General features: G+C 43.3%; 2 protein-coding genes across 5 annotated transcripts in view; one reads left to right on the top strand and one right to left on the bottom strand.

Moving 5' to 3' along the window:
* Positions 1 to 24,916, top strand: part of CFAP263 (cilia and flagella associated protein 263) — an 81,336-nt gene that overhangs the window by 31,149 nt on the left and 25,271 nt on the right. For 2 of the 4 annotated variants that reach the window (XM_007993511.3, XM_007993513.3), the window contains one exon: positions 2,893 to 5,969. The exons of the other annotated variants lie outside the window; for them this stretch is intronic. Coding sequence is in view for 1 of the 2 variants with exons in the window: in XM_007993513.3 (XP_007991704.1) it covers positions 2,893 to 2,928 (36 nt within the window). In the remaining variant the exon portion in view is untranslated. Of the gene's footprint in view, positions 1 to 2,892; positions 5,970 to 24,916 lie in introns of those variants that run through there. 4 annotated transcript variants of the gene reach the window in all.
* PRSS54 (serine protease 54) lies at positions 106 to 17,389 on the bottom strand. Its single transcript, XM_007993502.3, is given in 6 exon segments — positions 106 to 633; positions 4,815 to 4,946; positions 6,151 to 6,409; positions 11,128 to 11,305; positions 14,011 to 14,059; positions 14,061 to 17,389. Coding segments are annotated over 6 exon segments (1,233 nt in total). The 5' UTR covers positions 14,148 to 17,389.

Here is a 24,916-nt window from a genome sequence, read left to right on the forward strand (position 1 = left end):
AGCCCTGGTGTGCAACTATTAAAAACAGACACCAAAACAGCATGGTGAATGCCTGGCACTCAGCATTCTGAGCTTACTCTTCAGTTTGGTGGGGTGGCTCCTAGACTAGATACTGCTGCAAAAGAAAACCATCATGAAGGAAACCAAGATGATTTCTGCGGGCTGATGCAACCTTTTCTGACCTGCAGAAATCCTACCTTCCCCCACCTCCCCACCATAATAGTCATAGTACAAGGGTTGTACAGATGCCTCAGGAGACCGGCCTGATTCCTTTACACCCTTCTCCCTAACATCTAGATCATCTCTAGAGCTGGTTGCTAGTCGTGAATGCGTGATGGTCCTTCCTTGTGCCTGCAAGTATGATCCAACATGGCCCAGTTCAGAATCAGAATTCTGTGTCATGGCGGCATTTGGTCCATGGTGGGAGAAAGAAATCAACTTTTCCCAGTGGTGGAGTGAGGACAGGGGAGGGCCAGCCCTCTCAGCCTTGGATGTGATCCATTTGCTGTAGTCTTCCACCTTGGTGTACAGAAACAGGCCAGGGCACGTCTCACCACCGAAGTTCAGCACTCCTCTCAGAACCCACAGATCGAACTGCTGTAGCTGGCACATCATTGGGCTTCCTGGGTCCCCCTGTGACAAAAGACAGAAGGCTTTAAGTCTTAGAAAAACTAGTTTTGTTGCAAATCTATCCTTGTGCAATATACTGTTTGCTCTAGAAATGTTTTACGCTGGTTCTCACTGGAAATGGGGCAAATTATAGGATACGATTTCAAATCTAGGCAGCCACTACCACAAATTCCAGCAAGATGACTTTTCCTTTTATTATGCAAATTAGTTGTGGACTTCTACTGATTGCCTATAGCTTCCTGGTTCATACTTCATTTTCTTGCCCCTTTCCAGTCCTTTGGCCAAACCTTCCCTCTCTTCTGGCTTCTCATTCCTGAAATGTTGGTGTTTGTTTCCGTTCCATCCTGAAATGCTCACATTTTCCCTTCTCTCTGCCTTGCTTCGACCCTTAGTTTAAGCCACTTCCTGCCGCCTGGCAGCTGCTCACCAGCCTGGCTGGCTGTACTCTTGGTCTTCCCCACTCCCAAGGGAGCAGTCCTCTGGGACTCGGGAATTCTGCCACATACACTTTACCTAAGGTGAGGGAGTAGAAGCTTGGCATCGTTAGCTAGCTATGGGACCCTGGCAAGTGACCAAATCCTCTCTGAGCCAAAGTGGGAACGCAGTTAATGCCTGTAACACGTGCTGAGCACAGCACAGTGCCTGGCACACAGCACACACTCAATAGAATATTAGCTACCATCATCTTGATGTCTCTATAAAGGCCATCATTTTTCTGAAAAGTTGGGGAAAACGGGAAAAGCAACAAGGCAACTACTAGGTATCATTTACCTTACCTGCCCTGACCCCACGCCCCCAGGTCTCCTCTCAAAGGAATTCCTGCCCCTCCTGTGGCCCATCTGTGTCCAAGAAGGGGGTGGTCATCCCCAGGCTAGCCAGCCACCTCTGACCTGTGTGGCCTGCCTGGCTGGAAGGCCCAGGCAATGACATGTTGCTGTCGCGGTTTGGACTGAGACACAGAATGGGGCTGCAATTAACAACAGGAAACAATCTGAACAGACTGAACCACGAGCAGCAGAAAGGCAATAGAGCAGCCGCCTTAGCCCCTCACCATCGAGGCCTCGGTGTGTGGTCTGTCTTGGGTATTTCTCTCTCCCTCCCTCCCTCCCTCCCTCCCTCCCTTCCTTCCTTCCTTCCTTCCTTCCTCCCTCCCTCCCTCCCTCCCTCCCTCCCTTCCTTCCTTCCTCTGTCCCTGAGGCTGGAGTGCAGTGGTGCAATCTTGGCTCACTGCAGCCTCCACCTCCGGGGTTCAAGCAGTTCTCCCACCTCAGCCTCTCAAGTAGCTCAGCTATGTGCCAACATGCCCAGCTAACATTTTTTTTTTTTTTTTGAGATGGAGTCTTGCTCTGTCCCCCATGCTGGAGTGCAATGGCATGATCTCAACTCACTGCAACCTCCTCCTCCTGGGTTCAAGCAATTCTCCTACCTCAGCCTCCCCAGTAGCTGGGATTACAGGCGCCCACCACCACGCCTGGCTAATTTTTATTTTTAGTAGAGATGGGGTTTCACCATGTTGACCAGGCTGGTCTCAAACTCCTGACCTCGTGATCCACCCGCCTCGGCCTCCCAAAGTGTTAGGATTACAGGCATGAGCCACTGTACCCAGCCTAATTTCTGTATTTTTAGTAGAGATGGGGTTTCATGATATTGGCCAGGCTGGTCTTGATCTTCTAACTTCAAGTGATCTGCCCGCCTCGGTCTCTTAAAGTGCTGGGATTAGGCATGAGCCACCATGCCCAGCGGGGTATTCTCTTTCAATAAATCTCCCCTTTTCCAAGGAAGCCACACCAGAACAGAGATAAAGACCCGTGGGAGAAGAAGGGAACAACTCCACGGGCAGGGCAGCAGGGAGGCCGTGCTGAAAAGCTGCCGTGATTCCCTGGTGATCTCAGCAGGTCAAGGCCAGACACGTGAGGAAGTCCTTGAGGACTTCATTCTGTGCCTCTCTTTGAATGGAAGGGGGTGCTTTAGTGCAGAACTCTTGACTTTTCAATTGACTGTGAACAGGCCCTTGTGTGCACCTCACTATGTCTGCCTAGGTCATGGAGGCTCCCTGGCTAAGAATGACATGGTTCCCCCCTTCATCAGTCCCATTCACAGTTTAACTGTAGTGGTATAGCCAGAGCAAGAAAAAGAATGTGATTTAGGACGAATGATTGGATGAATGGTTGGGAGATGTCCTCAGCTATGGCATGGTTTTGCAGGTCGCTGTTCCACCTGGGCACAGCATATGCACTTTTTCTCTGCCCCATAATCCTGTAGGGACTGCGACTTCTGAAGCACAAGAGGCAGAGGTGAACAGCTCCAGATGCCCCTCTGGAGCTACCCTACTTCATCGCCCAAGGGAGTGACCACAGCCCAGAGTGGGGTCTTTCAATGTGTGATCTTTTCCCTTGACATTCAGCAAAAGCCCTAACAGTGGTAGAATAAAGGCTGGATGGGTGAGTGCAGAGTGATTCTGCTTTTGTTGGGTTTTGGGGAAACCCATAGGCAGATTCTGAACCTGGTGGTTGATTCTACATGTGGGAATTGTGGCTTTGAAGACCTCTGGACATGAGAACATATTTCCAAAACAGGATTCTACGGGGATAGGTCACCATTAAGTGGTGTGCAAGCATAATTCTGTTAAAAAATGAAGGCCTGTTTAGAGGTGTGTCAGTTAAAAACCAACCTGCACTTTGCAGTTAGATTTTAAAAGATGGTCACTTAGAGTAGAAATAGCTTAGAATATTCCATTGAATCTAAGATACAGTTAGAAATCAACATCTTTGAAATTAGGGTGTGTCATTTTTTTTTTTTTTGAGATGGAGTCGCTCTGTCGCCCAGGCTGGAGTGCAGTGGTGCGATCTCGGCTCACTGCAAGCTCCGCCTCCTGGGTTCATGCCATTCTCCTGCCTCAGCCTCCCGAGTAGCTGGGACTACAGGCACCCACCACCATGCCCAGCTAATTTTTTGTATTTTTAGTAGAGATGGGATTTCACCATGTTAGTTAGGATGGTCTCGATCTCCTGACCCTGTGATCCGCCCGTCTCAGCCTCCCAAAGTGCTGGGATTACAGGCGTGAGCCACCGCGCCCGGCCAGGGTGTGTCTTTTAATCAGCTGACATCAGAGTTTAACTGACAGCATTTTTTTTCTTTCTTGGGATTACATAAAATGATGGTGCATTCCATAATTGGCAGCATCTTAGATCTGAGGACGTATGATACTTGTTTGATGGAATGGTTGAGGGCAGAATTTTATTAAAAAGCTCTATCTTCACTGTATTTTAACACATTATCTAATTTAGGAAATTGTTAAGATCCCCCACCTGGCAGAGGACCCAGTACGAAGTAGGCACTCAATAGATGTTACACCAACTTTGGAAGGGCAAATGTATTTCTTAATGAGAGGCAGTCCATGCTTTTGCAATAAAATGACTTAGAAAAAATTATCTTTATATATGTATTTTTCCCCTTGCTCTAAAAATCCTGCCTTTCTGGATCCTATAGGGAAAAAAAAAATTCCCCATCAGGTGTCCTGAAGGTTATTTAAAGGAGAGTGAGTGATAAGCCTCTTAGAAAAGCAATTCTAGAGTAGAGGAGATAAACTATCTGGATATCTGGTAGACCTAGGTCCTTGTCTTTACTCTAACTTTTATTGACTGTGTGACCCTAGTAAGCCACACTTTCTCCAGAATTGGATATGAAGGGGCCTGAACCAGGTGTGTGTGACTTCCACACATTTTTTTTGAGGCAGTAGGACAGCCACATCTGTACAGCCCTCATCTGGCTGGAGGGCAGGGCTTCTCAGAGAAGAACAACCCAATAACTGATAGCATCAGAGGGGAGTCTAGGTTCCCTAGAAGCTGAATACAGCAGCCCCACACTGTAGACCTGCTCAAAGCATATCTGCCTGTGTGGTTTGGACTCAGACTTCCAAATTTTTAGCTAGTTAAAAAGCACCTGTGACTTAGACAAGCTTCATCATGTTACACTGAAAATCATGACTGGTTAGTTCATTCAGCAGATTTTTATTGAGCGCATACTGTCTGCCAAGTGCTGTTCACTCCAGAGACAGCCACTCATCCCAAGCTCTAGTCCCTGCCCTCACAGAGCTCCCCATCTAGGGAGGGGGTCCCGAGGCTCCCTTGGATGTGACCAAGGCTTACTCTCAACACTTAGCTTCTATTCCATGAGGTCCTTACCAAGCAGGCAGTCTTGGTTTCCTCTTTCGTGTGGCTGCCGCATTCTGTCTTCTGGACTTTGTGTAGGGGACATATGTCAAGATCTTTCACGAAGATTTTCCTCAGGATACTCATCGTCATGTGATTTCCTGTCTGGACCATGCAACAGAGAGCCCAGGGATTATTAATGAGAAGGCAGTCCCCTATGTCAATACAACTCCCACTCACATAGCCAAATGAGAGTGAGAATTTTTTTTTTTTTTTTTTGAGTTGGAGTCTTATTCTGTTACGCAGCCTGGAGTATAGTGGTATAATCTTGGCTCACTGCAACCTCTGCCTTCCAGGTTCAAGCAATTCTCCTGCCTCAGCTTCCGGAGTAGCTGGGATTACAGGCATGCACCACAACACCCAGCTAATTTTGGTATTTTTATAGAGATGGAGTGTCACCATGTTGGCCAGGCTGGTCTCGAACTCCTGACCTCAAGTGATCCACCTGCCTTGGCTTCCCTAAGTGCTGGGATTACAGGCATGAGCCACTGTGCCCTGCCAGAAATGTTCTTATAAATTCCTTTTTTTCATAGAAATAAGAACCTGTGACTGCGTTTTTACTGAAAACTACCTCCACTTTGAACTTGAATGTGCAAACAAGCAGAGAATACCCTTCCTCCTCTTCCAGAGAGCATCCATTTCCTTGTTTCTTTCTTTCCCCAAAATGAAAGAAAACAAGGATGGCTTAGACAAGAGGACAATCAGTTCTAGTTTGGAGACTAATATCCCCTCACCCCTCTGTACCCTTGTACTCATTCCAGGGTGTCCACTGCCTCTGTACTTCCAGTTTTGGTGTAGGGCTAGAGGGTAAAGGACCAATGTGATGTAAGAATGGCCACGGAATGGGCACAGTAACTCATGCCTAATCCCAACACTTTGGAAGGCCGAGGTGGGAGACTTGCTTGAGCCCAGGAGTTTGAGACCAGCCTAGGCAATATAGCAAGACCCCATCTCCACAAAAAATAAACTTAAAACAATTAACCAGGCATGGTGACATATGCTTGTAGTCCCAGCTACTCGGGGCTGAGGCAGTAGGATCACATGAGCCCAGGAGTTCAAGGCTGCAGTGAGCCGTGATGGCACCACTGCATGAAAAAGACCCTGCCTAAAAAAAAAAAAAAAAAAGAAGAGTGGCAACAGAAAGGGAAAACCCTAGGAGTCTTGACTGATTAGGTAAGGGTTTCAGCCAAACTCTAGAACCTCAAGCAAGCTCCATTATTAAATTAAGATAGGCCCTAGATTGTATTATCCAGGTCACCCCCACTGCCAGCACACACACAGCCTCCTCTGGGAGGAGGAATGCCTTAACTGCAGATGTGGGATTCCATCCTGACACCCAGCAGTTCTGCAAGACTGGTGTTGTATGCAACTTTCTACCGAGGAAGCAGATGGACTGGACCAGGTTGCCAAAATGCATCGCTGTGTCTGTCTTCAGGAGGGCTATGTTGTTGCTCATGGAGTTGTTATCAAAGTCCTCATGGATGATGATGGTATTGACTGGATACTCTGTGTGAGCAATCTTGCTGGAATCCATGTTACTTATACCCACTATAACGACAATGTCCTTCCTGGAGAGAGAGAAAGGGAATCTTGAGAGGCCAAGACAGCAAGGAAGCTTCACACTTCCCTGTTTTCCTATTTACGTTTTTTCAGCCTGGAACACTCCTATTCCATGTGTTAATTCTTCCTGACCCCTTTGGACTCAAGTTTCCAGGAAATCTTTTATGAACCCCTAGGCTTGTGCCCTCTTTTGTGAGCCTGCAGAATCCTGGAGATTCTTCAATCTTAACACCATTTGCCCCACCACTAAAGAAAATCTGTTAACATGTTATTGCTGATTAACATTTTTTCTATGAATAGGTTTTTGTTTGTTTGTTTGTTTTTTACATATTGTAGTTTGCAAAAGTAGTAATTGCAGTTCTACCAAAGATGTCATCTTGACTCCCGCTTTTAGTATTTGACATTTTAAGACAGGCATCTTTCCTTATTATATATTCTGTAAATACATTTTGGAGAAATTAAAGTTCTAATAACAATAGAATTGAGTTGGGTGTTTTCCCTTTCTCCTCTTGGGAATCACCCAAGAAACTATGAGAATGAGGAACAAATACAAGCACCATAAAACTAAGAGACGCTAAAGAATTCAGATCTCAGAGTCAAAGGAAGGGCTGATGAAAGGAAGGATGGCAGGAGTGCAAAAGTTACAGATGATACTGACTGCCACAAAGCTCAGAAAAAGCTTGTTGAGCATGTTCTCATCAAAGAAGCAAAAAGAAAAGAAACAAGACCATCACCAAAATGAAGGCCAAATCAAAAGCAGCATAAAGGAGAATAGGGCCCACAGAAAACACAATTAGGGGCATTGAGAAATGTGACCAAAATGAAAATTAACAAAGATTTTTAAAGGCTTGAGAGGAAAATGAAAGATAAGGCAGTCACAGGAGACCCAGCTGACCACAAAGAAAGTAACCAAAATGATGAAACAGGAAAGATATTTCAAGATATAATTTAAGAAAACTTTTCAGAACTAAGACTTGAATCTATAGTTTGGAGACAGCTAACCTACCTCCAGTAGTGTTGACTGTCCACTATATAGTTTAGAGTAGTTAATGCTGAGACATAGTTCTGGTCAGGTCCCAACAGGAAATAAATGTTCTACTCAAATAAGGTAAATTGGGGTGAGTTTAATAAAGGGATTTTTTTTACAAAGGTCTTGGCAGGATGCAGGGAAACCACAAGGACAGCTCTGGGCACTGCATGCTATAGGCAGCTCCTGCTGAGGTAACAATACTGTGTTGACACCGTCTCTGGGCTCTAGGTGAGGAGAGGATGTGATCAGACAGAGCTGTGTAGAGTGGGTCACTTAGCTGGCAAAAGCAGCCAACCAGCAGCCAATATGCAGTAGCCCTCGGAGGAGTAAAGACCCTGACTTCACTCTCCCCACTCCCTCTGATCTCTTGCCTCTTATATGATTGTTGGCCAAAACCAGCTGGAATCCAGAAGGCAAAAAAGACCACTGGTATAACCCATACAGGTGAGCCTCCTGGGGCCTGGCAGGGTAGAAGAGTAGAGTGGATCTGAAAGGGCAGGTGGGGGAAATCTAGCACAACTAGTAAAGTTGCTGGACTTGAGTGACAAAGAAGGAATCCTTGGACATCCAGACTAACAAAGATGAGGTCATCTTAATTAAGTTTGGCTGTATTGTCTAACCAAAGTACTGGCATTACAGGTGTGAGTTATTGCGCCTGGCTGGTAGGCGATTTTAATTCACCTCTGACGGTCTAGGACAGATAAAGTAGACTTCCTTGCCCAATTTTATATATTGAATTATACACCAACCATGGAGAATGAATGAACTTTTTAATTTACCTGTGAAAATATTCACATAGACCACCCATAGTAGACAGACAGGACAACCTCAACAAATCCTAAATAGATCACCACGTGGTATAATTCAATAATGTTAGAAAACAAAACAAAAAACCCTAGCACCTACCTGGACATTTTAAAACTCTGTCTTGGACACACATGGTGGCTCACCTCTATAATCCCAGCACTTTGGGATGCCATGGCGGGTGGATCACCCGAGATCAGGAGTTCAAGACCAGCCTGGCCATCATGGCAAAACCTCATCTCTACTAAAAATACAAAAATAGCTGGGCATAGTGGCATGTGCCTGTAGTCCCAGCTACTTGGTAGGCTGAGGCAAGAGGATTGCTTGAATCCAGGAGACCGAGATTGCAGTGAGCTGAGATCGCACCGCTATACTGCAGCCTGGGTGACAGAGCAAGACTGTCTCAAAAAAAAAAAAAAAAAAAAATTATATAAAATTTAAAAATCAAGCTCTGACTTTAATAAAACCCTTGAGTCAAAGAGAAAATCAAAACCAAAAGAATGGACCAGATAGAAAATAGCCATAATGAAAACACTACATAGAAAACAGAACTTCCATGGAGGGCTAGTTGGCAGTAGCTCTCAGGATTTTAAATGCATGTCTTTTTTAGCCCAGTCTTTCTACTCCTGGGATGTCTACACTATGGCACACTTGCATGTATGTGAAATAATGCATGTACAAGTATGTCTGTTGCAGCATTTTTGGCAGTAGTAACGGATTAGAAACAGCCTACATTTCCATTAACAGAGGACTGTGTAGTTATAGTACTTCCATTACAGGCTATTGTGCAGCTGACAAAAAGAATGCATTAGCCATTTATGTACCAATAAGAAAAGGTCTCTAAAATTTATGATAAAGTGAAAAAAGGCTGTGAGTAAATTAATGTGTATGGTGTGCTACCAGTTGCATGGTGGGTGTGTCGCGGGTATGTTATGAACTCAATTGCATTCTTTTGAAAATTTGTAGGTTGAGGTCCTAACCCCCAATTTGACCATATATTTGGAGATAGGGCCTTTAAGGAGGTAATTAAGATTACATGAGGTATGAGGCTGGGGCTGTAATCTAACAGGACTGGTGTCCCTATAAAAAGAGAAAGAGACACCAAGAATGCACAGGCACAGAGGGAAGGCCATGTGAGAACACAGCGAGAAGGTGGCTGTCTGCAAGCCAAGGAGAGAGGCCTCAGGAGAAACCAAATCTACTGACACCTGGATCTCAGACTTCCAGCCTCCAGAACTGTGAGAAATAAATTTCTGTTGTTTAAGCCACCCAGTCTGTGATATTTGTTATGGCAGCCTAAGTAGACTAATACAAGGGGAAAGAAAATTCTCTGTCAATAGACATAAGAAACAATATAGCCAGACCTATAGGTATATCGATATCCATGAGTGCTTTGAGTATTTAAGAAGGAATAGGCAAGAAATTGGTGACAGAATGTGACTCAAGGGAGAAAAACTAGTGACTGAGGGGCGGAGGAGGGAAGGAGCTGCTTTTCACTGTATATCCTTTGGTTTCTCGTGAACATTTCACTACATACTTTTTTTTTTTTTTTTTTGGACATGGAATCTGGCTCTGTCACCCAGGCTGGAGTGCTGTGGCACGATCTCAGCTCACTGCAACCTCCACTCCCAGGTTGAAGTGGTTCTCCTGTCTCGGCCTTCCTGATAGCTGTGATTACAGGTGCATGCCACCATGCCCAGCTAATTTTTGTATTTTTTAGTAGAGACAGGTTTTTACCATTTTGATCAGGCTGATCTCAAACTCCTGACCTCAAGCGATCCGCCCATCTCAGCCTCAGTGCTGGGATTACAGGTGTGAGCCACTGCACCCAGCTGCACATGTATTTTTAATTAAAAATACAAATCCTATGTTAAAGTATTTACCAGCTGCATAATATTCCATCAAGGATTTATATTATAATTTATTTAGCCAATTATAGTCATTATACTCTCTCCCCCAATACTCTCTGTGTGTTTATATGTAATTATATATTATATACTATATAATAGAGTATTGTGTACATATATTCCATATACATATATATTACAATATACATGTATATTATGTATAATATAGTATATAATTACATGTATATTATATACTATGTATTATATATAATATATATTTATGTGTATAGCATGTATATATATGAAAAATTATAATTTCATTGCAATAGTGGGACATTAGGTTTCTTTTCAGTGTTTTGTGTGTAATTAACCATCCTAAGAACAACTTTGTACATACAAATTTTCCAGTGGTTGAAATTATTTCCTTAATGTTGATTCCCAGAAATGAAGTCACTGGGTCAAAGAGTGAAAAATATTTACCAAAAACTTTATTCTTTTAATAATATTTATGATTTTTCTCTGGTTTAAAAGAATGCACATTTGTACTACAGAATTTGCAGAATACAGAGAAGCTAAAAGAAGAAAGCAGAAATTGTGCATTCTGAGCATTCAGAGATAAGCACTCTTAAAAGTGCTTCTGTATTTTTTTCGAGGCTTTTCTCTGTGTGTATGTATTTGTGGCAGTAACGTTTCTAAGGCCCAAGTGTTTTAAGGTAAGGGCTCCTATCGACTGGCTGAACAGGATAAGCGGTAGGGACCCTAGTGTTAGGAACCAGTGCCTCTGTGATGGCAGTAAAATCAGAATGAATATCCCACCTGCATTGAATGGAGGACTCATCTTTTCATTTTTCCATTGCGAGGCCTGCAGTCCTCACAGCAGAGATCAGCTTTGGCAACCGGTGATTTTAGAGCAAACGCTGAGCTGGTAAAAAGCGCTGTCCCCCAGAATGCACCTTGCAGGGCTTCCCCAGGCTGAGCAGGAGACAGGGCCACCCCCACCCTCACCCGCGCCGTTGCTGCGGGCCCCAAAAGCAGGGGCACTGGCCTGTTCTGAATGGCGGATGCGATGCTCAGGACCCAGAACTCGCTGAGGATGCAGCCGAAAGCCAGGTGTGTGTACTGCGAGTCCTGCAGCGACACCACCCACGGGAACTCCATGCTGCTGACCAAGCCCTCCTTGAGGTCAGGACCGTAGAAAACGGAAGCTTTCTGGACACCACAACCTGCGGAGCAGGTGCAGGGCCTCACTGCCAGGGCAAGGAGACCTCAGGACCCTCTCTTCTGCGGGCTGTCTCGATCATCACTAATGTTACCCGCAACCCCTGCTTCTTTCTTCTTCCTAGTGTGTCTTCTTCACCCTAAAAGATGCTCAGTGGCATTTCTGAATCCCAAAATTATGTTAGACTACAAATAAAAACGCTCATCTATTGAACACATAATGGTACATATTGGCAATGTCTGCCACCTTTCGTGTTCATCAGCAGTTCTCAAAGCCTGGTCTGGAACCCCCGGGAGTCCTCAACACACTTTTGGGATCTGCAAGGTTAAAGCTATTTTCGTTTTCTTTTCTTTTCTTTTTTTTTTCTTTTTTGAGAGGGGATCTCGTTGTGTTGCCCAGGCTAGAGTGCAGTGGTAGGATCATAGCTCCCTGTGGCCTCAACCTCTTGGGTTCAAGCAATCCTCCTGCCTCAGCCTCTGGAGTAGTTGTGACTACAGGCGCCTGCCACCACCCCTGGCTAAATTCTTTTATTTTTAGTAGAGATGAGGTCTTGCTATGTTCCCGGGCTGATCTAGAGCCCCCTAACTCAAGAGATCCTCCCTCCTCAGCCTCCCAAAGTGTTGGGATTACAGGCATGAGCCACTGCGCCCAGCTTTAAAACTACTTTCATAAGAATGTGAAGACATTATTTGCATTTTTGCTCTCTTCATTAATGTACCATAGAATTTTCCAGAGGCTACAGGATGTCATCACTGTGATTGCTAGTAGTATGTGTGACCTTGTGCATTCCTTTTTTAATTTTTATATATTTTTAAGATGGAGCCTCACTCTGTCGCCCGGCTGGAGTGCAATGGTGCGATCTCGGCTCACTGCAACCTCCGCCTCCCGAGTTCAAGTGACTCCCCTGCCTCAGCCTCCCGAGTAGCTGGGATTACAGATGCACGCCACAACGCCCAGCTAATTTTTCTATTTTTAGCAGAGATGAGGTTTTGCTCTGTTGGCCAGGCTGGTCTTGAACTCCTGACCTCAAGTGATCTACCTGCCTCAGCCTCCCAGAGTGCTGGGATTACAGGCATGAGCCACTGCGCCCGACCAGTGACTCCTTTTTCAGCCATGCATCCAACCACACTCAGCCGTAGCAGGTGCTGAGGTAGGGCCTGGGATTCCAAGAAAGGATTTTAGGAGCCCATCAGGGTGACATGCTGAAGAGTGATGGCGATATAGAGGGATATGTGACCCAGGGAGTGTGCCCAAAGTATAAGAGGAGGGGGCATGAATTCTGCCCACGACATAAAGTCTGGGAGGGCTTCCCCCTGGGGGCAACCTTGCATATGAGCACCAGAAACAGTTTCCAAGCCGTGACCCTAAGAACTGATTGTAACGTACAGAATTATCATTAAAGGAGCACAGAGGACCTCTCCATCATGGGGCATCATACGAGCAGACATCTCCATTAATTGACACTTGGTGACTTTGCTGGAACAATGACAGACTGATTTTAGCAAGATGATGTCTGGAAGGTCACTAAGTGCATCAGAACCACTAGAGACAGGATTCCTTATCTTTGGTCTGATTTCTTCTTGGGACGTTGGCAATCTACGGTACAAGGCATTCGCCAACCTTCCCTAATCCTACAAGAGCTTATGAGCATGTGACCACTTTTGCTTTTCAAAGCTCTAGTTGGCTAGTTTATCTGACCTTACAAAACCCTTAAAAGACAAGACGTAATGAGGAAATCTGACCCAGAGATAAAATGCTTGTCTTGACCCCTTAGCTGTGGCTTTTTAAGGAGGGAGAAGACCTTTCTGTGTTTTCTGGGTATCCCCTGGTCTCCTTGGGGCTGCAAGAAGACAGGGAGCTGCAGGAGGCTGAGGGAGCTGAAAGACTCACCTCTATGTGTGCGTGTGTGTGTGCGCGTGTGTGTGTGTGCGCGCATGTGTGTGTGAGTGTGTGAGTCCGTGTGTGTGTGCACGTGTGTGTGCGTGACAGTCCGTGTGTGTGCTTGTGTGTTTGTGTGTGCATGTGTGTGTGTGTGAGTGTGTGCGCCCATATGTGTGTGTGAGTGTGTGTGTGTGTGCATGTGTGTGTGAGGGTGTGTGTGGACTTTCTCATGTCTCCCATCTAACCCCAGGAAGGCAGGGCAGGGCCAGCTGGGATGGCAGCAAGGTGGGACAGAGCCTGCTTTAGCCAGCTGTCTTCTCTCCACCTGCCCGCTGTAGCCTGGAATTCTTAGTTCTGAGCAGCTTAGAGGTCAAGGGAGGAGGGGACCGCAGCTGCCACTTCTGCCATCTGAGGCTGTGGTAGCCTCCCAGACACCTGCAGCAGTAGAAGCCCCCGCTGCTCCTGGGACCAGTCCTGCCGTTGGGGGTTGTAGTTTGCAAAAGAGCAGTATTCTCCAGGAAGGACAGGGCAGGGGCTGGGAGTGGAGAGGCAGGCCTCTCGCTCACCCCTGTACCCAGAGAGCCTTATTTTCCTAACGACACTACCACCCTAAGGATTGGCTCTGACTTTAGTTTCCTCCATCCACATCCCATGATTCACTTCTTTGCCTGGTTCCTGCCACCAATGCAGGCCGCCCAGTAAAAAGTGCCGTGAGTCATCTTCCCGGAGCCCCTCCTTGAACATTAAGGACCACTTCATTTTCCTGGATGATCCCCGTCTAAGCCACATGTGCAGCTAAAGTCAGAGGGAGGAAAGCAGCTCACTCACTGGTGGAAGAATGGAGAAGGCCGAGCAGCACCAGGAGCACCCCTCGCATCTCTGCCATCCCCAGAGAGACTCGTCGCGGACACCATGGGCAGCTGGGGAAACAAAACCCAGTGACTCCATCCTCTTCCCAAACACATGCGGGGTTTCCTAAGCCTCTTTTATCCATCCGCTTCCCAAACACACGTTCCCTCCCAAACATCGGCAGCTCTCCTTCTTTCTACCAACAAAGGTTCCAAGATGTAGGACACTGACCTGTCACATCCCTAGTGCTTGGTTCTGTGTAGTCAAGAGGCAGGACCAGTTGGCTCACACTGTGGTTTGTGAGATGGCCCGAGAAGAGAAGGCAGCTTACTCTTGTCAATTTTCTTCTCAATTCAGCCCAAGCCCCTGAGCACCCCAGAGAGTTGGGTCTCTGAAAAGGGTTGCTTTTTGACTCGTGGAATTCAACCCTTGCCTTAACTCTGTAGCCATAAAATGCTGCTGAAAGAGAAGTAGAGTTTTAGTGGAAGCCTACCCTGGGATTAATGCCTGTGCTGTGGTTTTATCCTTCCTACTAAACTCTGCTGGCTAAAAGAATGCTAGGCTTCTGTTAACTGTTAACAGCCTGTTTCTTTGTTTATTTTAGTTTATTTTGTTTTGGGACTGAATCTCGTTCTATTGGCAGGCTGGAGTGCAGTGGCACGATCTTGGCTGACTGCAACCTCGGCCTCCCAGGTTCAAGCAATTCTCCTGCCTCAGCCTCCCGTGTAGCTGGGACTACAGACATGCACCACCATGCCCAACTAATTTTTGTATTTTTAGTATAGATGGGGTTTCTCCATGTTGGCCAGGCTGGTCTCGAACTCCTGACCTCAGGTGATCCACCCGCCTTCGTCTCCCAAAGTGCTGGGATTACAGGTGTGAGCCACCGTGCCTGACTGACAGCCTGTATCTTTACATAGGAACAGCCCCAGCATTTAGCTTATTCATTTACACAACCGCAGTAGGGAGCAGACACTGTAATTATTGCCATTTTACAGATTCAGAAACTGATACTCAGAGACATCGAGTAGCCAGTCCAAGGTCACACAGCTGTCAAGCAATGCACAAAAGCCCAAGGAACCCCTGTGCACAGTTCTAAGTCACCATGTTCCACTCATGACACTGGATGCCTCTTATCCTCAGAATGGTCCTCAGAGTTCTTCCATGAACTGCTCCTGCTCAAGGAGAAATGAACTCAGGCTGGCCTGACACAGTAGAGTTCAACAGAAGGATTTCTTCTACCGCCTTGGGAAGAATGTTCCATTGTGGCATCACGGTTACCATGGCATCACCAAGTAAATGTCTGGACATGGGGACTTAGGAGGAGCTAGGATGAAAGGCCTCCTTGTTGCTTAGCCTTGGCAGGGCTCTTCTGGAAGCCAGGCTCTCTCCTAGTCCGTCTGAGAAGACATCCTTTTTGCTACATCCCAAAATCCTCTCTGGTCATGGCCACGGTCTGTCTACCCCACTCAGTGCCTGCCCTGTGTCCACACACGCTTGTCAGACTGGACTGAGGAAGCCCACAACTGGGGTGGGTTTGAAATTTCCAGTCCCTGTCAGCATCTTATACTCCCAGTGTGGTTTTTTCAGACTTAGCCCAGTTTTCTTTAGCCTCTCAGTTTCTGGGTCCAATCTAAGCTACCAGACCAGCTCTGCCAAACCAGAGGCCCAGATGGGATCTGCCATCCCAGCCACTGTGAGCGGCTTTGGTTTCAGCCCAAATGCCAGGACTGGAGAAGTGTTGACAAGGTTGAGGTAAGATGTTAATTCCATGGAGCCACAGAGGTAGGGTGGGCGTGCAGGCCTCTGGTGCAGACGCTCAAAAGATCCTTACTGGATGGGTAGATGAATGACTGATGGAAGGCAGGAAGGCTGGTGAGAAAGTGGAGCCTGGCTGGGCATGGTGGCTCATGCCTATAATCCCAGCACTTTGTGAAGCTGAGGAAGGCAAATTGCTTGAGCTCAGGAGTTTAAGGCCAGCCTGGGTAACATGGTGAGACCCTGTCTTTTACCAAAAATACAAAAATTTAGCCAGATGTGGTGGCACACACCTATGGTCCTAGGTACTCGAGAAGCTGAGGTACGGTGAGCTGCGATCACAACACTGCACTCCAGCCTGGGTGACAGAGTGAGACCCCATCTCAAAATAATAATAATAACAATAATAATAATAATAATAATAATAATTTGAGGCCTGAGTCCAAAGGGAGCCATTACCTCCTTCCCCCATGATTCCCCTGATGTCCTGCTGGCTTCACCACCCTCCCTCACCTTTAACCCTGTGCAGGGGAGCAGGGCCACTGGCTTCTGCTACAAGAATAGAAAATTTTTGGTTGTGAGAGAATTGGGAGTTGATTCTTCAATTTGTTCCACATCACAGGTCTCAAAGAGCTGTATTTTAAATTTTTATTTTTCATTGTTTTTAGAGACAGGATCTTGCTCTGTTGCCCAGGCTAGAGTGGAGTGGTGCAATATAGCTCACTGCAGCCTCGAACTCCTGGGCTCAAGTGACCTTCCAGCCTTGGCCTCCCAAGTAGCTGGAACTACAGGCCTGTACCACCAGGTCTGGCTAATTTTTCATATTATATTTTTTTGAAGAGATGGGGTCTTGCTGTGTTGCCCACACTGGTCTCAAACTCTTGGGCTCAAGTGATCCTCCCACCTAAACCTCCCAAATCATTAGCAATTATATAGATATGAGCCACTGCACCTGGCCCTCAAAGAGCTTTCATTACCATACGTTTCCTCACTCACAATTCCCAGGCACCCTGGCAGGTCAAAGGCATCTCCTGAGCTTTCCAGGTGAGAATATGGTGGCCCAGAATGTGTTTCTCATTCTTTTGTTCTTTGCTTAATACCTGTGTCCATATGGACATATGCCTAAACTCTGTATTAAGTATGTGTGCAAGAGTTTCTCTAGGATTAGGATTGCTAGGTTACAGGATATGTTAAGAGAAGCCTAACTTTACAAAAGAATGCTGAATAGTTTTCTAAGGTGATTGTTTAAATTTACACTCCTGCCAGCAGTGTATGTGGACTTTCATTGATTCGTCTTCTCCCCAACACCCGTTACTGTCAGCCTTAATTTTTTGCCAATCAGTTGGGTATAAAATGATATTGTGTTGATAATTTGCATTTCTCTGATTTCTAAAAAGGTTTAGGATGTGTCCCCTCATTTATTGGGCGTACAAGTTAATCTTTGTGTCTTTTACTCTTTTTTTTCTGTTGAGTTGCTTGCCTTTTACTTATTGATAAGTAGAAATTCTTCATACAGTCTGCATGTTGTTCATAATATGCATTATGAATATCTTCTGAATAGCTCACAATTTGTGGCCTGTACTTTTTATTTCTTTTCTTTTTTTTTATTTTTATTTTTTATTTTGAGATAGGGTCTCACTCTGTCACTCAGGCTGGAGTACAAGTGGCTCCCTCATGGCACGCTGCAGCCTCAACCTCCCAGGCTGAAGCCATCCTCCCACTTCAGCCTCCTGAGAAGCTGGGACCACAGGTGCCTACCACCACACTTGGCTACTTTTTTAATTTTTGGAGAGACAGCTTCTCACTATGTTACCCAGGCTGGTCTCGAACTCCTGGACTCAAGCAATCCTCCTGCCTCAGCCTCCCAAAGTGCTGGGATTACAAGCATGAGCCACTGCACCCAGGCCTGATTTCTTCATGGTACTTTTGAATAACCAGAAATCTTAATTTTCATGAACTCACATGTATTCATCTTATTCAGTTAGGACTCTTTGTGTCTTGTTTAAGAAATTCTTCCCTAGCTCAGCATCAGAGATCTATTTTACTCTATCTTCTTCTCAAACCCTTGAAGTCTTGTTTTTCACATGTAAGTCCTCAACCTGTATGGATTCATTTTGTGTACATGGTGTGGATACTTAGTTGTGCCAGCATCTTTGTCACAAGTCTCCAATGTGACTCCAGCACATATCAAAGTATACATTTCTTTGTTGAACTTCTCTTTGTACTTAGTTTTCTAGTTTATTATTTTCTGCCCTTATCTTTTATTGTCTGTTTTCTTCTACCTTCTTTGAGTTTGTGTTATTTTCCTAATTTTTTTATTTTTTAAGACAGCGTCTTGCTCTGTTGCCCAGGCTGGAGTGCAGTAGTGTGATCTCGGCCCACTGCAACCTCCACCTCCCAAATTCAAGCAATTCTCCTGCCTCAGTGTCCTGGCTAATTTTTGTATTTTTAGTAGAGACAGGGTTTCACCATGTTGATCAGACTGGTCTCGAACTCTTGACCTCGTGATCCGCCCACCTTGGCCTCCCAAGGTGCTGGCATTACAGGCGTGAGCCACCACGCCCAGCCTATTTTCCTAAAATTTTTAACTGACATTAGTGTGTTAACTTTAGCCTTCCTTTCTAATACAAGTCTTTAAGGCATTGTATTTCCCCTAAGTACCATTTCTCTGCAGCTCTTAACTTTTGATACCTTGTGATTTCCTTATCATTCAGTTCTGTTTTTACATTTCCATTGTGATTCTTGTTTGACTCTTGAGCTACTTACAAATGTTTTCTTAAATTTCCCAAACATATGACTAGTTTTATTTACCTTTTTGATACAGACTTCTAACCCAGTTGGTTGGAGAATGTGATCTGTGTAAAACAAATCTTCAAAATCTCTGAGAGGTGCTTTGTGGGCTCATGTGTGATAAGAATTGTTGTACCTGTACCATGTTTGCTTGAGGAAAATGTACTGTCTATATCTGTCAATTATCCTCAAGCTTGTTGACTGTGCTATTCAAATTTTCTGAATTATTCCTGATTTTTTTTGTCTCCTTGGCCTATCAATCATTCAGAAAGGTACCTCCTATTATGCTAGTGAATTTGCCCATTTCTCCCTATAGTTACAGCAATTTTTGCTTTATGTGTTTTGAAGCTATTTTCGCCCAGATACACAAATTTAGAATTGTTAACTATTCTTGGTAAATTGAACTATGGTTGATTCATTTTTAGCTGTAGCTATGTTTTATAAAGTCCTAACAAACACTGAATTAATGAATACTGAACTTTTGTTCCTAGGGGAAATAATAAGAGTAGGTTCCTGAAAGCCTCTGGTCACAACATTTTTATGAAATGGAGTACAATGATGCGATCTCAGCTCACTGCAACCTCAACTTCCTGGGCTCAAGTGATGCTTGTGGATAATTTTTTTTTTTTTTTTTTTTGTAGAGACAGAGTTTTGCTATGTTGCCCAGGCTGGTCTTGAACTCTTGAGCTCAAGCGATCCACCTGCCTCAGGCTCCTACAGTGCTAGGATTATAGGCACGAGCCACCATGCTGGGCCTTTGTCTTTTTAATTGATATGTATACTCCTCTTATGTTTATTGGGATTATTGATTTATTTTTTCTGCTCCTCACCCTCCTCCCACCTCTAACCCTCAAGAAGGCCCCAGTGTCTGTTTTCCCCCTCTTGGTGTCCATGTATTCTCATCGTTTAGCTCCCACTTATAAGTGAAAACATGCGGTATTTGGTTTTCTGTTCCTGCATTGGTTTGCTAAAGATAATGGCCTCCAGATCCATCCGTGTTTGTTTCTGCAAAAGACATGGTATCATTCTTTTTTATGGTTGCATGGTATTCCATTGTGTATATTCCATGGTATATATGTACTACATTTTTAAAATCCAGTCTGTCATTGATGGGCATTTAGGTTGATTCCATGTCTTTGCTGTTGTGAATAGTGCTGCAATGAACATTCAAAATGCACATTTAACTTAATCACCTCTAACATTAATTACTATCTTAACTCTTTCATGATAATACTACAAGCTTAAAATACTTTAAACTTATGCCTATGCTCTCGTTCCATATTTTAGTTCCATACATTATACTTTACTATTATTTTATTCAGATAATAATTATTTAGATTTGAATATCTCTTCCATGAATAGTCTTTAGAAATTTCTTTAGTACAAGCTTCTTGATGACAAATGTTTTTGTTTTTCCTAATGTAAAAATGTCTTTTTGTATCCCTTTCTGAAAAATAGTTTTGTGGGTATACAACTCTAGGTTAAGAGTTATTTTCTCTCAGTTCTCTGGAGGTGTTTTTTCTCTGTCTTCTGACTACCATTATTTAAGGTTTCCCTGAAATCCAATTGTTTTCCATTGTAGATGCTCTGTCCTTTTTCTCTGGCCCCTGTTAAGAACTTCTTTCATTTTTGGTGTACTATGGCTTTACTCTGATACTTTAAGCATGAATTTATTTTTAATTTACTATTTTAGGATATGTTATGCTTTCTAGCTTTGCATATTTATATTTTTTCATAAGTTCTGAAACAATCTCAGCCATTATCTTTTCAAATACTGCCTCTTCTTCAGGGTCTCTATTCTTTACTTTTGGGATTTCAAATAGATATATGTTAGACTTTCTCATTCTATTCTTCATATATCTCATCAAAGCCTTCATATTTTAAATTTTTATCACTTTGTGTTGCATTTGGGGTGATTACTGTAGACATATCTTCCAGTTTATTAATTCTCTCTTCATCTTTGTCTAATTTTCTGTTCAACCATCCTCTGGAGGTTTTTAAAAATTCAACAGATAAATACTTTTTTTTATTTCTAGAACACCTGTTTTTAAGTCTCCCTGTTTGTTTCTGGTTGCATCTTGTCATGCACTCATCTGTGTCATTCCATCCATTATTTCTGCAACCATTTCATATATATCTGCTGTATATTTGGTATTCGACAGTTCCAGGATCTGCTATTTGAGGGAGAGGGGGATTCCAAATGTTTTCAGTTTCATCTACTCTCATACAATGTGGTTGCATTTCCCGTGTGCCTTCCTAATAATCGTGAATTCATTTTTTTGTTCCTAATCTAGGGCTCTAACTTGGATGCATTTTCTTCCAGGCAGAAGTTGCTTCTGCCTCTACTGGTCACCAGAGGGCACCACTAACCCGGTACAGTGGCTTGGCTTCCTACCCTCTCCACTGGTAAAGTGTGTTAACAGCTGTGCTGCTGCCCTAAGGCAACCCCTACTTTCCCAGAGGTTAACAGCTCATTTTTCTTGGAATCCTCTCCTAAAGTTAGTGGGAGCAAAGATAACTCAAAGGGTGTGTCCTCTGCACTGTTTTACAGTAAGAGGTCGTCTCAGATCACCTAGTCTGCAGTGATGCTCAAAGTCGAAAGGGCTAAGCCTCACAACATAGCACACACTCAAAGCTGGACTAATGGATGCCCAGTGGAGCAAAATATAATTTCTAGGTAGTCTTCGTACTTCCTGTTTGTACTTTTGGATTTCTGGTTTCTATTGTTTGGCTTTATTCACTCAAGTTTTTGGCTGTTTGCTTGAACTCATCTTACTCTCCAATTCATGTGTCCCAGTGAAAGTGATTCACACCAGAGTCTCAGCCACTCTTTTTTTGAGTTATGGTATTTACACCTCTGTTTTTCATCACTGTTTTTACACTTCACTGAACCTCTTTTAGCCTTCCCCTCATTTTTGTGAATTGGGGCTATAATGCCATGCAGGCCTGATAACCCCACAGGCTCAGGGTGGACCTGCAACCAGCCCTCCCAGATTCCCTCATCTCTGGAATTTGAGTCTTGAGCCAGGGGACAGAAAGAGTGTAACAGCTGGAGCTGCCAAGCTAGGCCAAGAGCAGGTTCTGTTGGCTCTGCTGTCACATCAGGAGCTCTTCCCTGTCCTGTCCTCCCTGAGAGTTGGAGCTTCTATGTTCTATCTCAAATCCCACCAGCACATTTCTTTTCCGCATGCTAGTCAGAGATAGTTTCTGTTGCTTCTGACCAAAAAAACCCTTAATGATACACAAGTCTTGTGCTTGGAATATCTTTCATGCCTAAGCATTTTAATTCCAAGTCTGATCAATGGCTAGTGCCAATAAGGTCTCTTCAACAATAAAAACAGCAGCAGTCACTGGAAAACAATTATTTGTTAGCGTTGACTTGGGTTTCATCGTGGTTAATGTTCCTAGAGTTTTTATAAAAACACATTGTAAAACATTTTGTGTGTACAAAAGAACACATTTAATGTATATCAATAATGGTATAAACACAAAACCAACAACATTCTGAGGTACCTGCAACCCAGTTTATGAATTATATTAGAATGTCACCACAGAGTACATAAGAAGCCCCTTGTTGGCCCTTCCCCAATCATGTTCCTCTTCTTCTCCAAGGAGAACAGCACAGGTTTTTTTCATACACCATCATCTAGTAGGGTTTACCTCTGGAATGCAAGGATGGTTCATCAACCACAAGTCTATAAATCTGATATACCACATTAACAGAATGAAGTATAGAAATTGTTACCATCTCGATACATGGAGAAAAGCATTAACAAAATTCAACATCCTTTCATGATTAAAAAACTCGCAAGAAATTAAGTATAGAAGGAATAAAGCTCGGCATAATAAAAGTCATATTATGAGATAATATTATTATCAAGCCCACAGCTAATATCATACTGACCAGTGAAAAAGCTGAAAGCTTTTCCTCTAGGATCAGGAACAAGACAAGGATGCCCACTTTTACAACTTCAATTAAATATATTAATAGTACTGGAGATCCCAGAACAACTAGGTAAGAAAAAGAAATAAAAAGCATACAGATCAGAAAGAAAGAAGTAAAGCTGTCTCTGTTAGCAGATGACATGACTTTATATATATAGAAAACCCTAAAGATTCTACCAAAAAAACTGTTAGGTTTGAGCCTCAGAAAGGGAAAAAAAAAAAAAACCTGTTAGGACTAATAAAAAATTCAGTAAAGTGGCAGGACACAAAATCAACATACAACAATCAGTAGCATTCTGTCCACTAACAATAAACTATCTAAAAAAGAAATCAAGAAAACAATCCAATTTATAATAGCATAAAAAATTACTTAGGAAAAAATTTAACCAAGGAGGTGAATGATCTGTACACTAAAAACTATAAAATGTTGCTGAAAAAATTGAAGAAGACACAAATAAATGGAAAGATGCCCCTTATTCATGGATTGAAAGAATTAATATTGTTAAAAGTTTCATGCGATCTGCAGGTTAAATGCAATCCCCATCAAAATTCCAATGATTTTTTTTCTTTTTTTAAAATTTATAAACAGAAGAGGTTTAATTGACTCACAGTTCTACATGGCTAGGGATGCCTCAAGAAACTTACAATCATGGTGGAGGGCCAAGAAGAAGCAAGGCATGTCTTATATGGCATCAGGAGAGAGCTCCAGTGACATTTTTCATACAAATGGAAATAAAAAATCCTAAAATTGGTATGGAACAACAAAAAACCCTGAATAGCCAAAGCAATCTTAAACAAAAAGAACAAAGCTGGAGACACCACACTATCTGACCACAAAATATATTGTAAAGCTATAGTACTCAAAACAGTATGGTACCATAAAACTAGACATATAGACCAATGGGACAGAATTGAGCACCTAGGAATAAATTTATACATTTATGGTCAATTTATCTTCAACAAAGTTGGCAAGAACATGCAATAGGAAAAGAATAGTCTTTTCAATAATGGTCTTGGGAAAATTGGATGTCCACATGTAGAAGAATAAAATTAGGCCCTTATCTCATACCACATAAAAATAAACTCAAAATGGATTAGAGACATAAGACCTGAAACTATAAAACTATTAGACAAAAACATAGAGGAAAAAGTCTTGACATTGGCCTGGGTGATGATTTTTTTGGATTTGACTCAAAAATACAGGCAACAAAAGCCAAAATAGACAAATAAGTTTCCATCAAACTAAAAAGTTTTTTTTTTTTTTTTCCTCACAATAAAGAAAACGAAACAGGGCCAGGTGTGGTGGCTCACACCTGTAATCCCAGCACTTTGGGAGGCTGAGGTGGGTGGATCACCTAAGGTTGGGAATCTAAGACCAGCCTGACCAACATGGAGAAACCCTGTCTCTAATAAAAATACAAAATTAGCCGGGGATGGTGGCGCATACCTGTAATCCCAGCTACTTGGGAGACTGAGGGAGAAGAATAGCTTGAACCCGGGAGGTGGAGGTTGTGGTGAGCCGAGATCACACCATTGCACTCCAGCCCAGGCAACAAGAGCGAAACTCCATCTCAAAAAAAAAAGAAGAAAAAGAAAAAAGAAAAGAAAAGAAAAGAAAAAAGAAGAAGAAGAAAAGAAAGAAAAAAAACCCAACAGAGTAAAGAGACAACTATCAAATGGGAAAAAATATTTTCAAACCATACATTCTGATAAGAGGTTAATATCCAAAATACATAAGGAACTCAAACAACTCAATAACAAGAAAATAACCCAATTAAAAAATTGACAAAGAACCTGAAATAGACATTTCTCAAAAGAAGACACACAAATGGCCCATAGGCATGTTCAACATCACTAATCATCAGGGAAATGCAAATCAAAACTATAAATCACCTCACACCTGTTATTATCAAAAAGACAAAAACTAACAAGTGTTGGCAAGGATGTGGAAAAAAAGGAAAACTTGTACACTATTGATGGGAATATAAAACCCATTATGGAAAGGAATATGGAAGTTCCTCAAAATACTATGATCCAGCCAACCCACTCCTGGGTGTGCATACAAATGAAATCACTATATCAATGAGATATCTGCACTCCCATGTTCATTGCAGCATTATTCACAATAGCCAAGATATGAAAGCAACCTAAGTGTTCATCAATGGATGAATGGATTAAAAAAAAAAAAAAAACCTGTAGTACATATAAACACAACAGAATACTATTCAGCCTTAAGAAAGAAGAAAATTCATTTTCTTTCTTTTTTTCTTTTTTAACATGGATATGTTCTTTAGTGGTGATTTCTGAGATTTTGGTGCACCCATCACCTGAGCAGTACACACTGTACCCAATGGGTAGTCTTTTATCCCTCACCCCCCATTTTCCCCAAGTC

This window comes from Chlorocebus sabaeus, chromosome 5 (genome assembly GCF_047675955.1).
Source record: "Chlorocebus sabaeus isolate Y175 chromosome 5, mChlSab1.0.hap1, whole genome shotgun sequence".
NCBI lineage: Eukaryota > Metazoa > Chordata > Mammalia > Primates > Cercopithecidae > Chlorocebus > Chlorocebus sabaeus.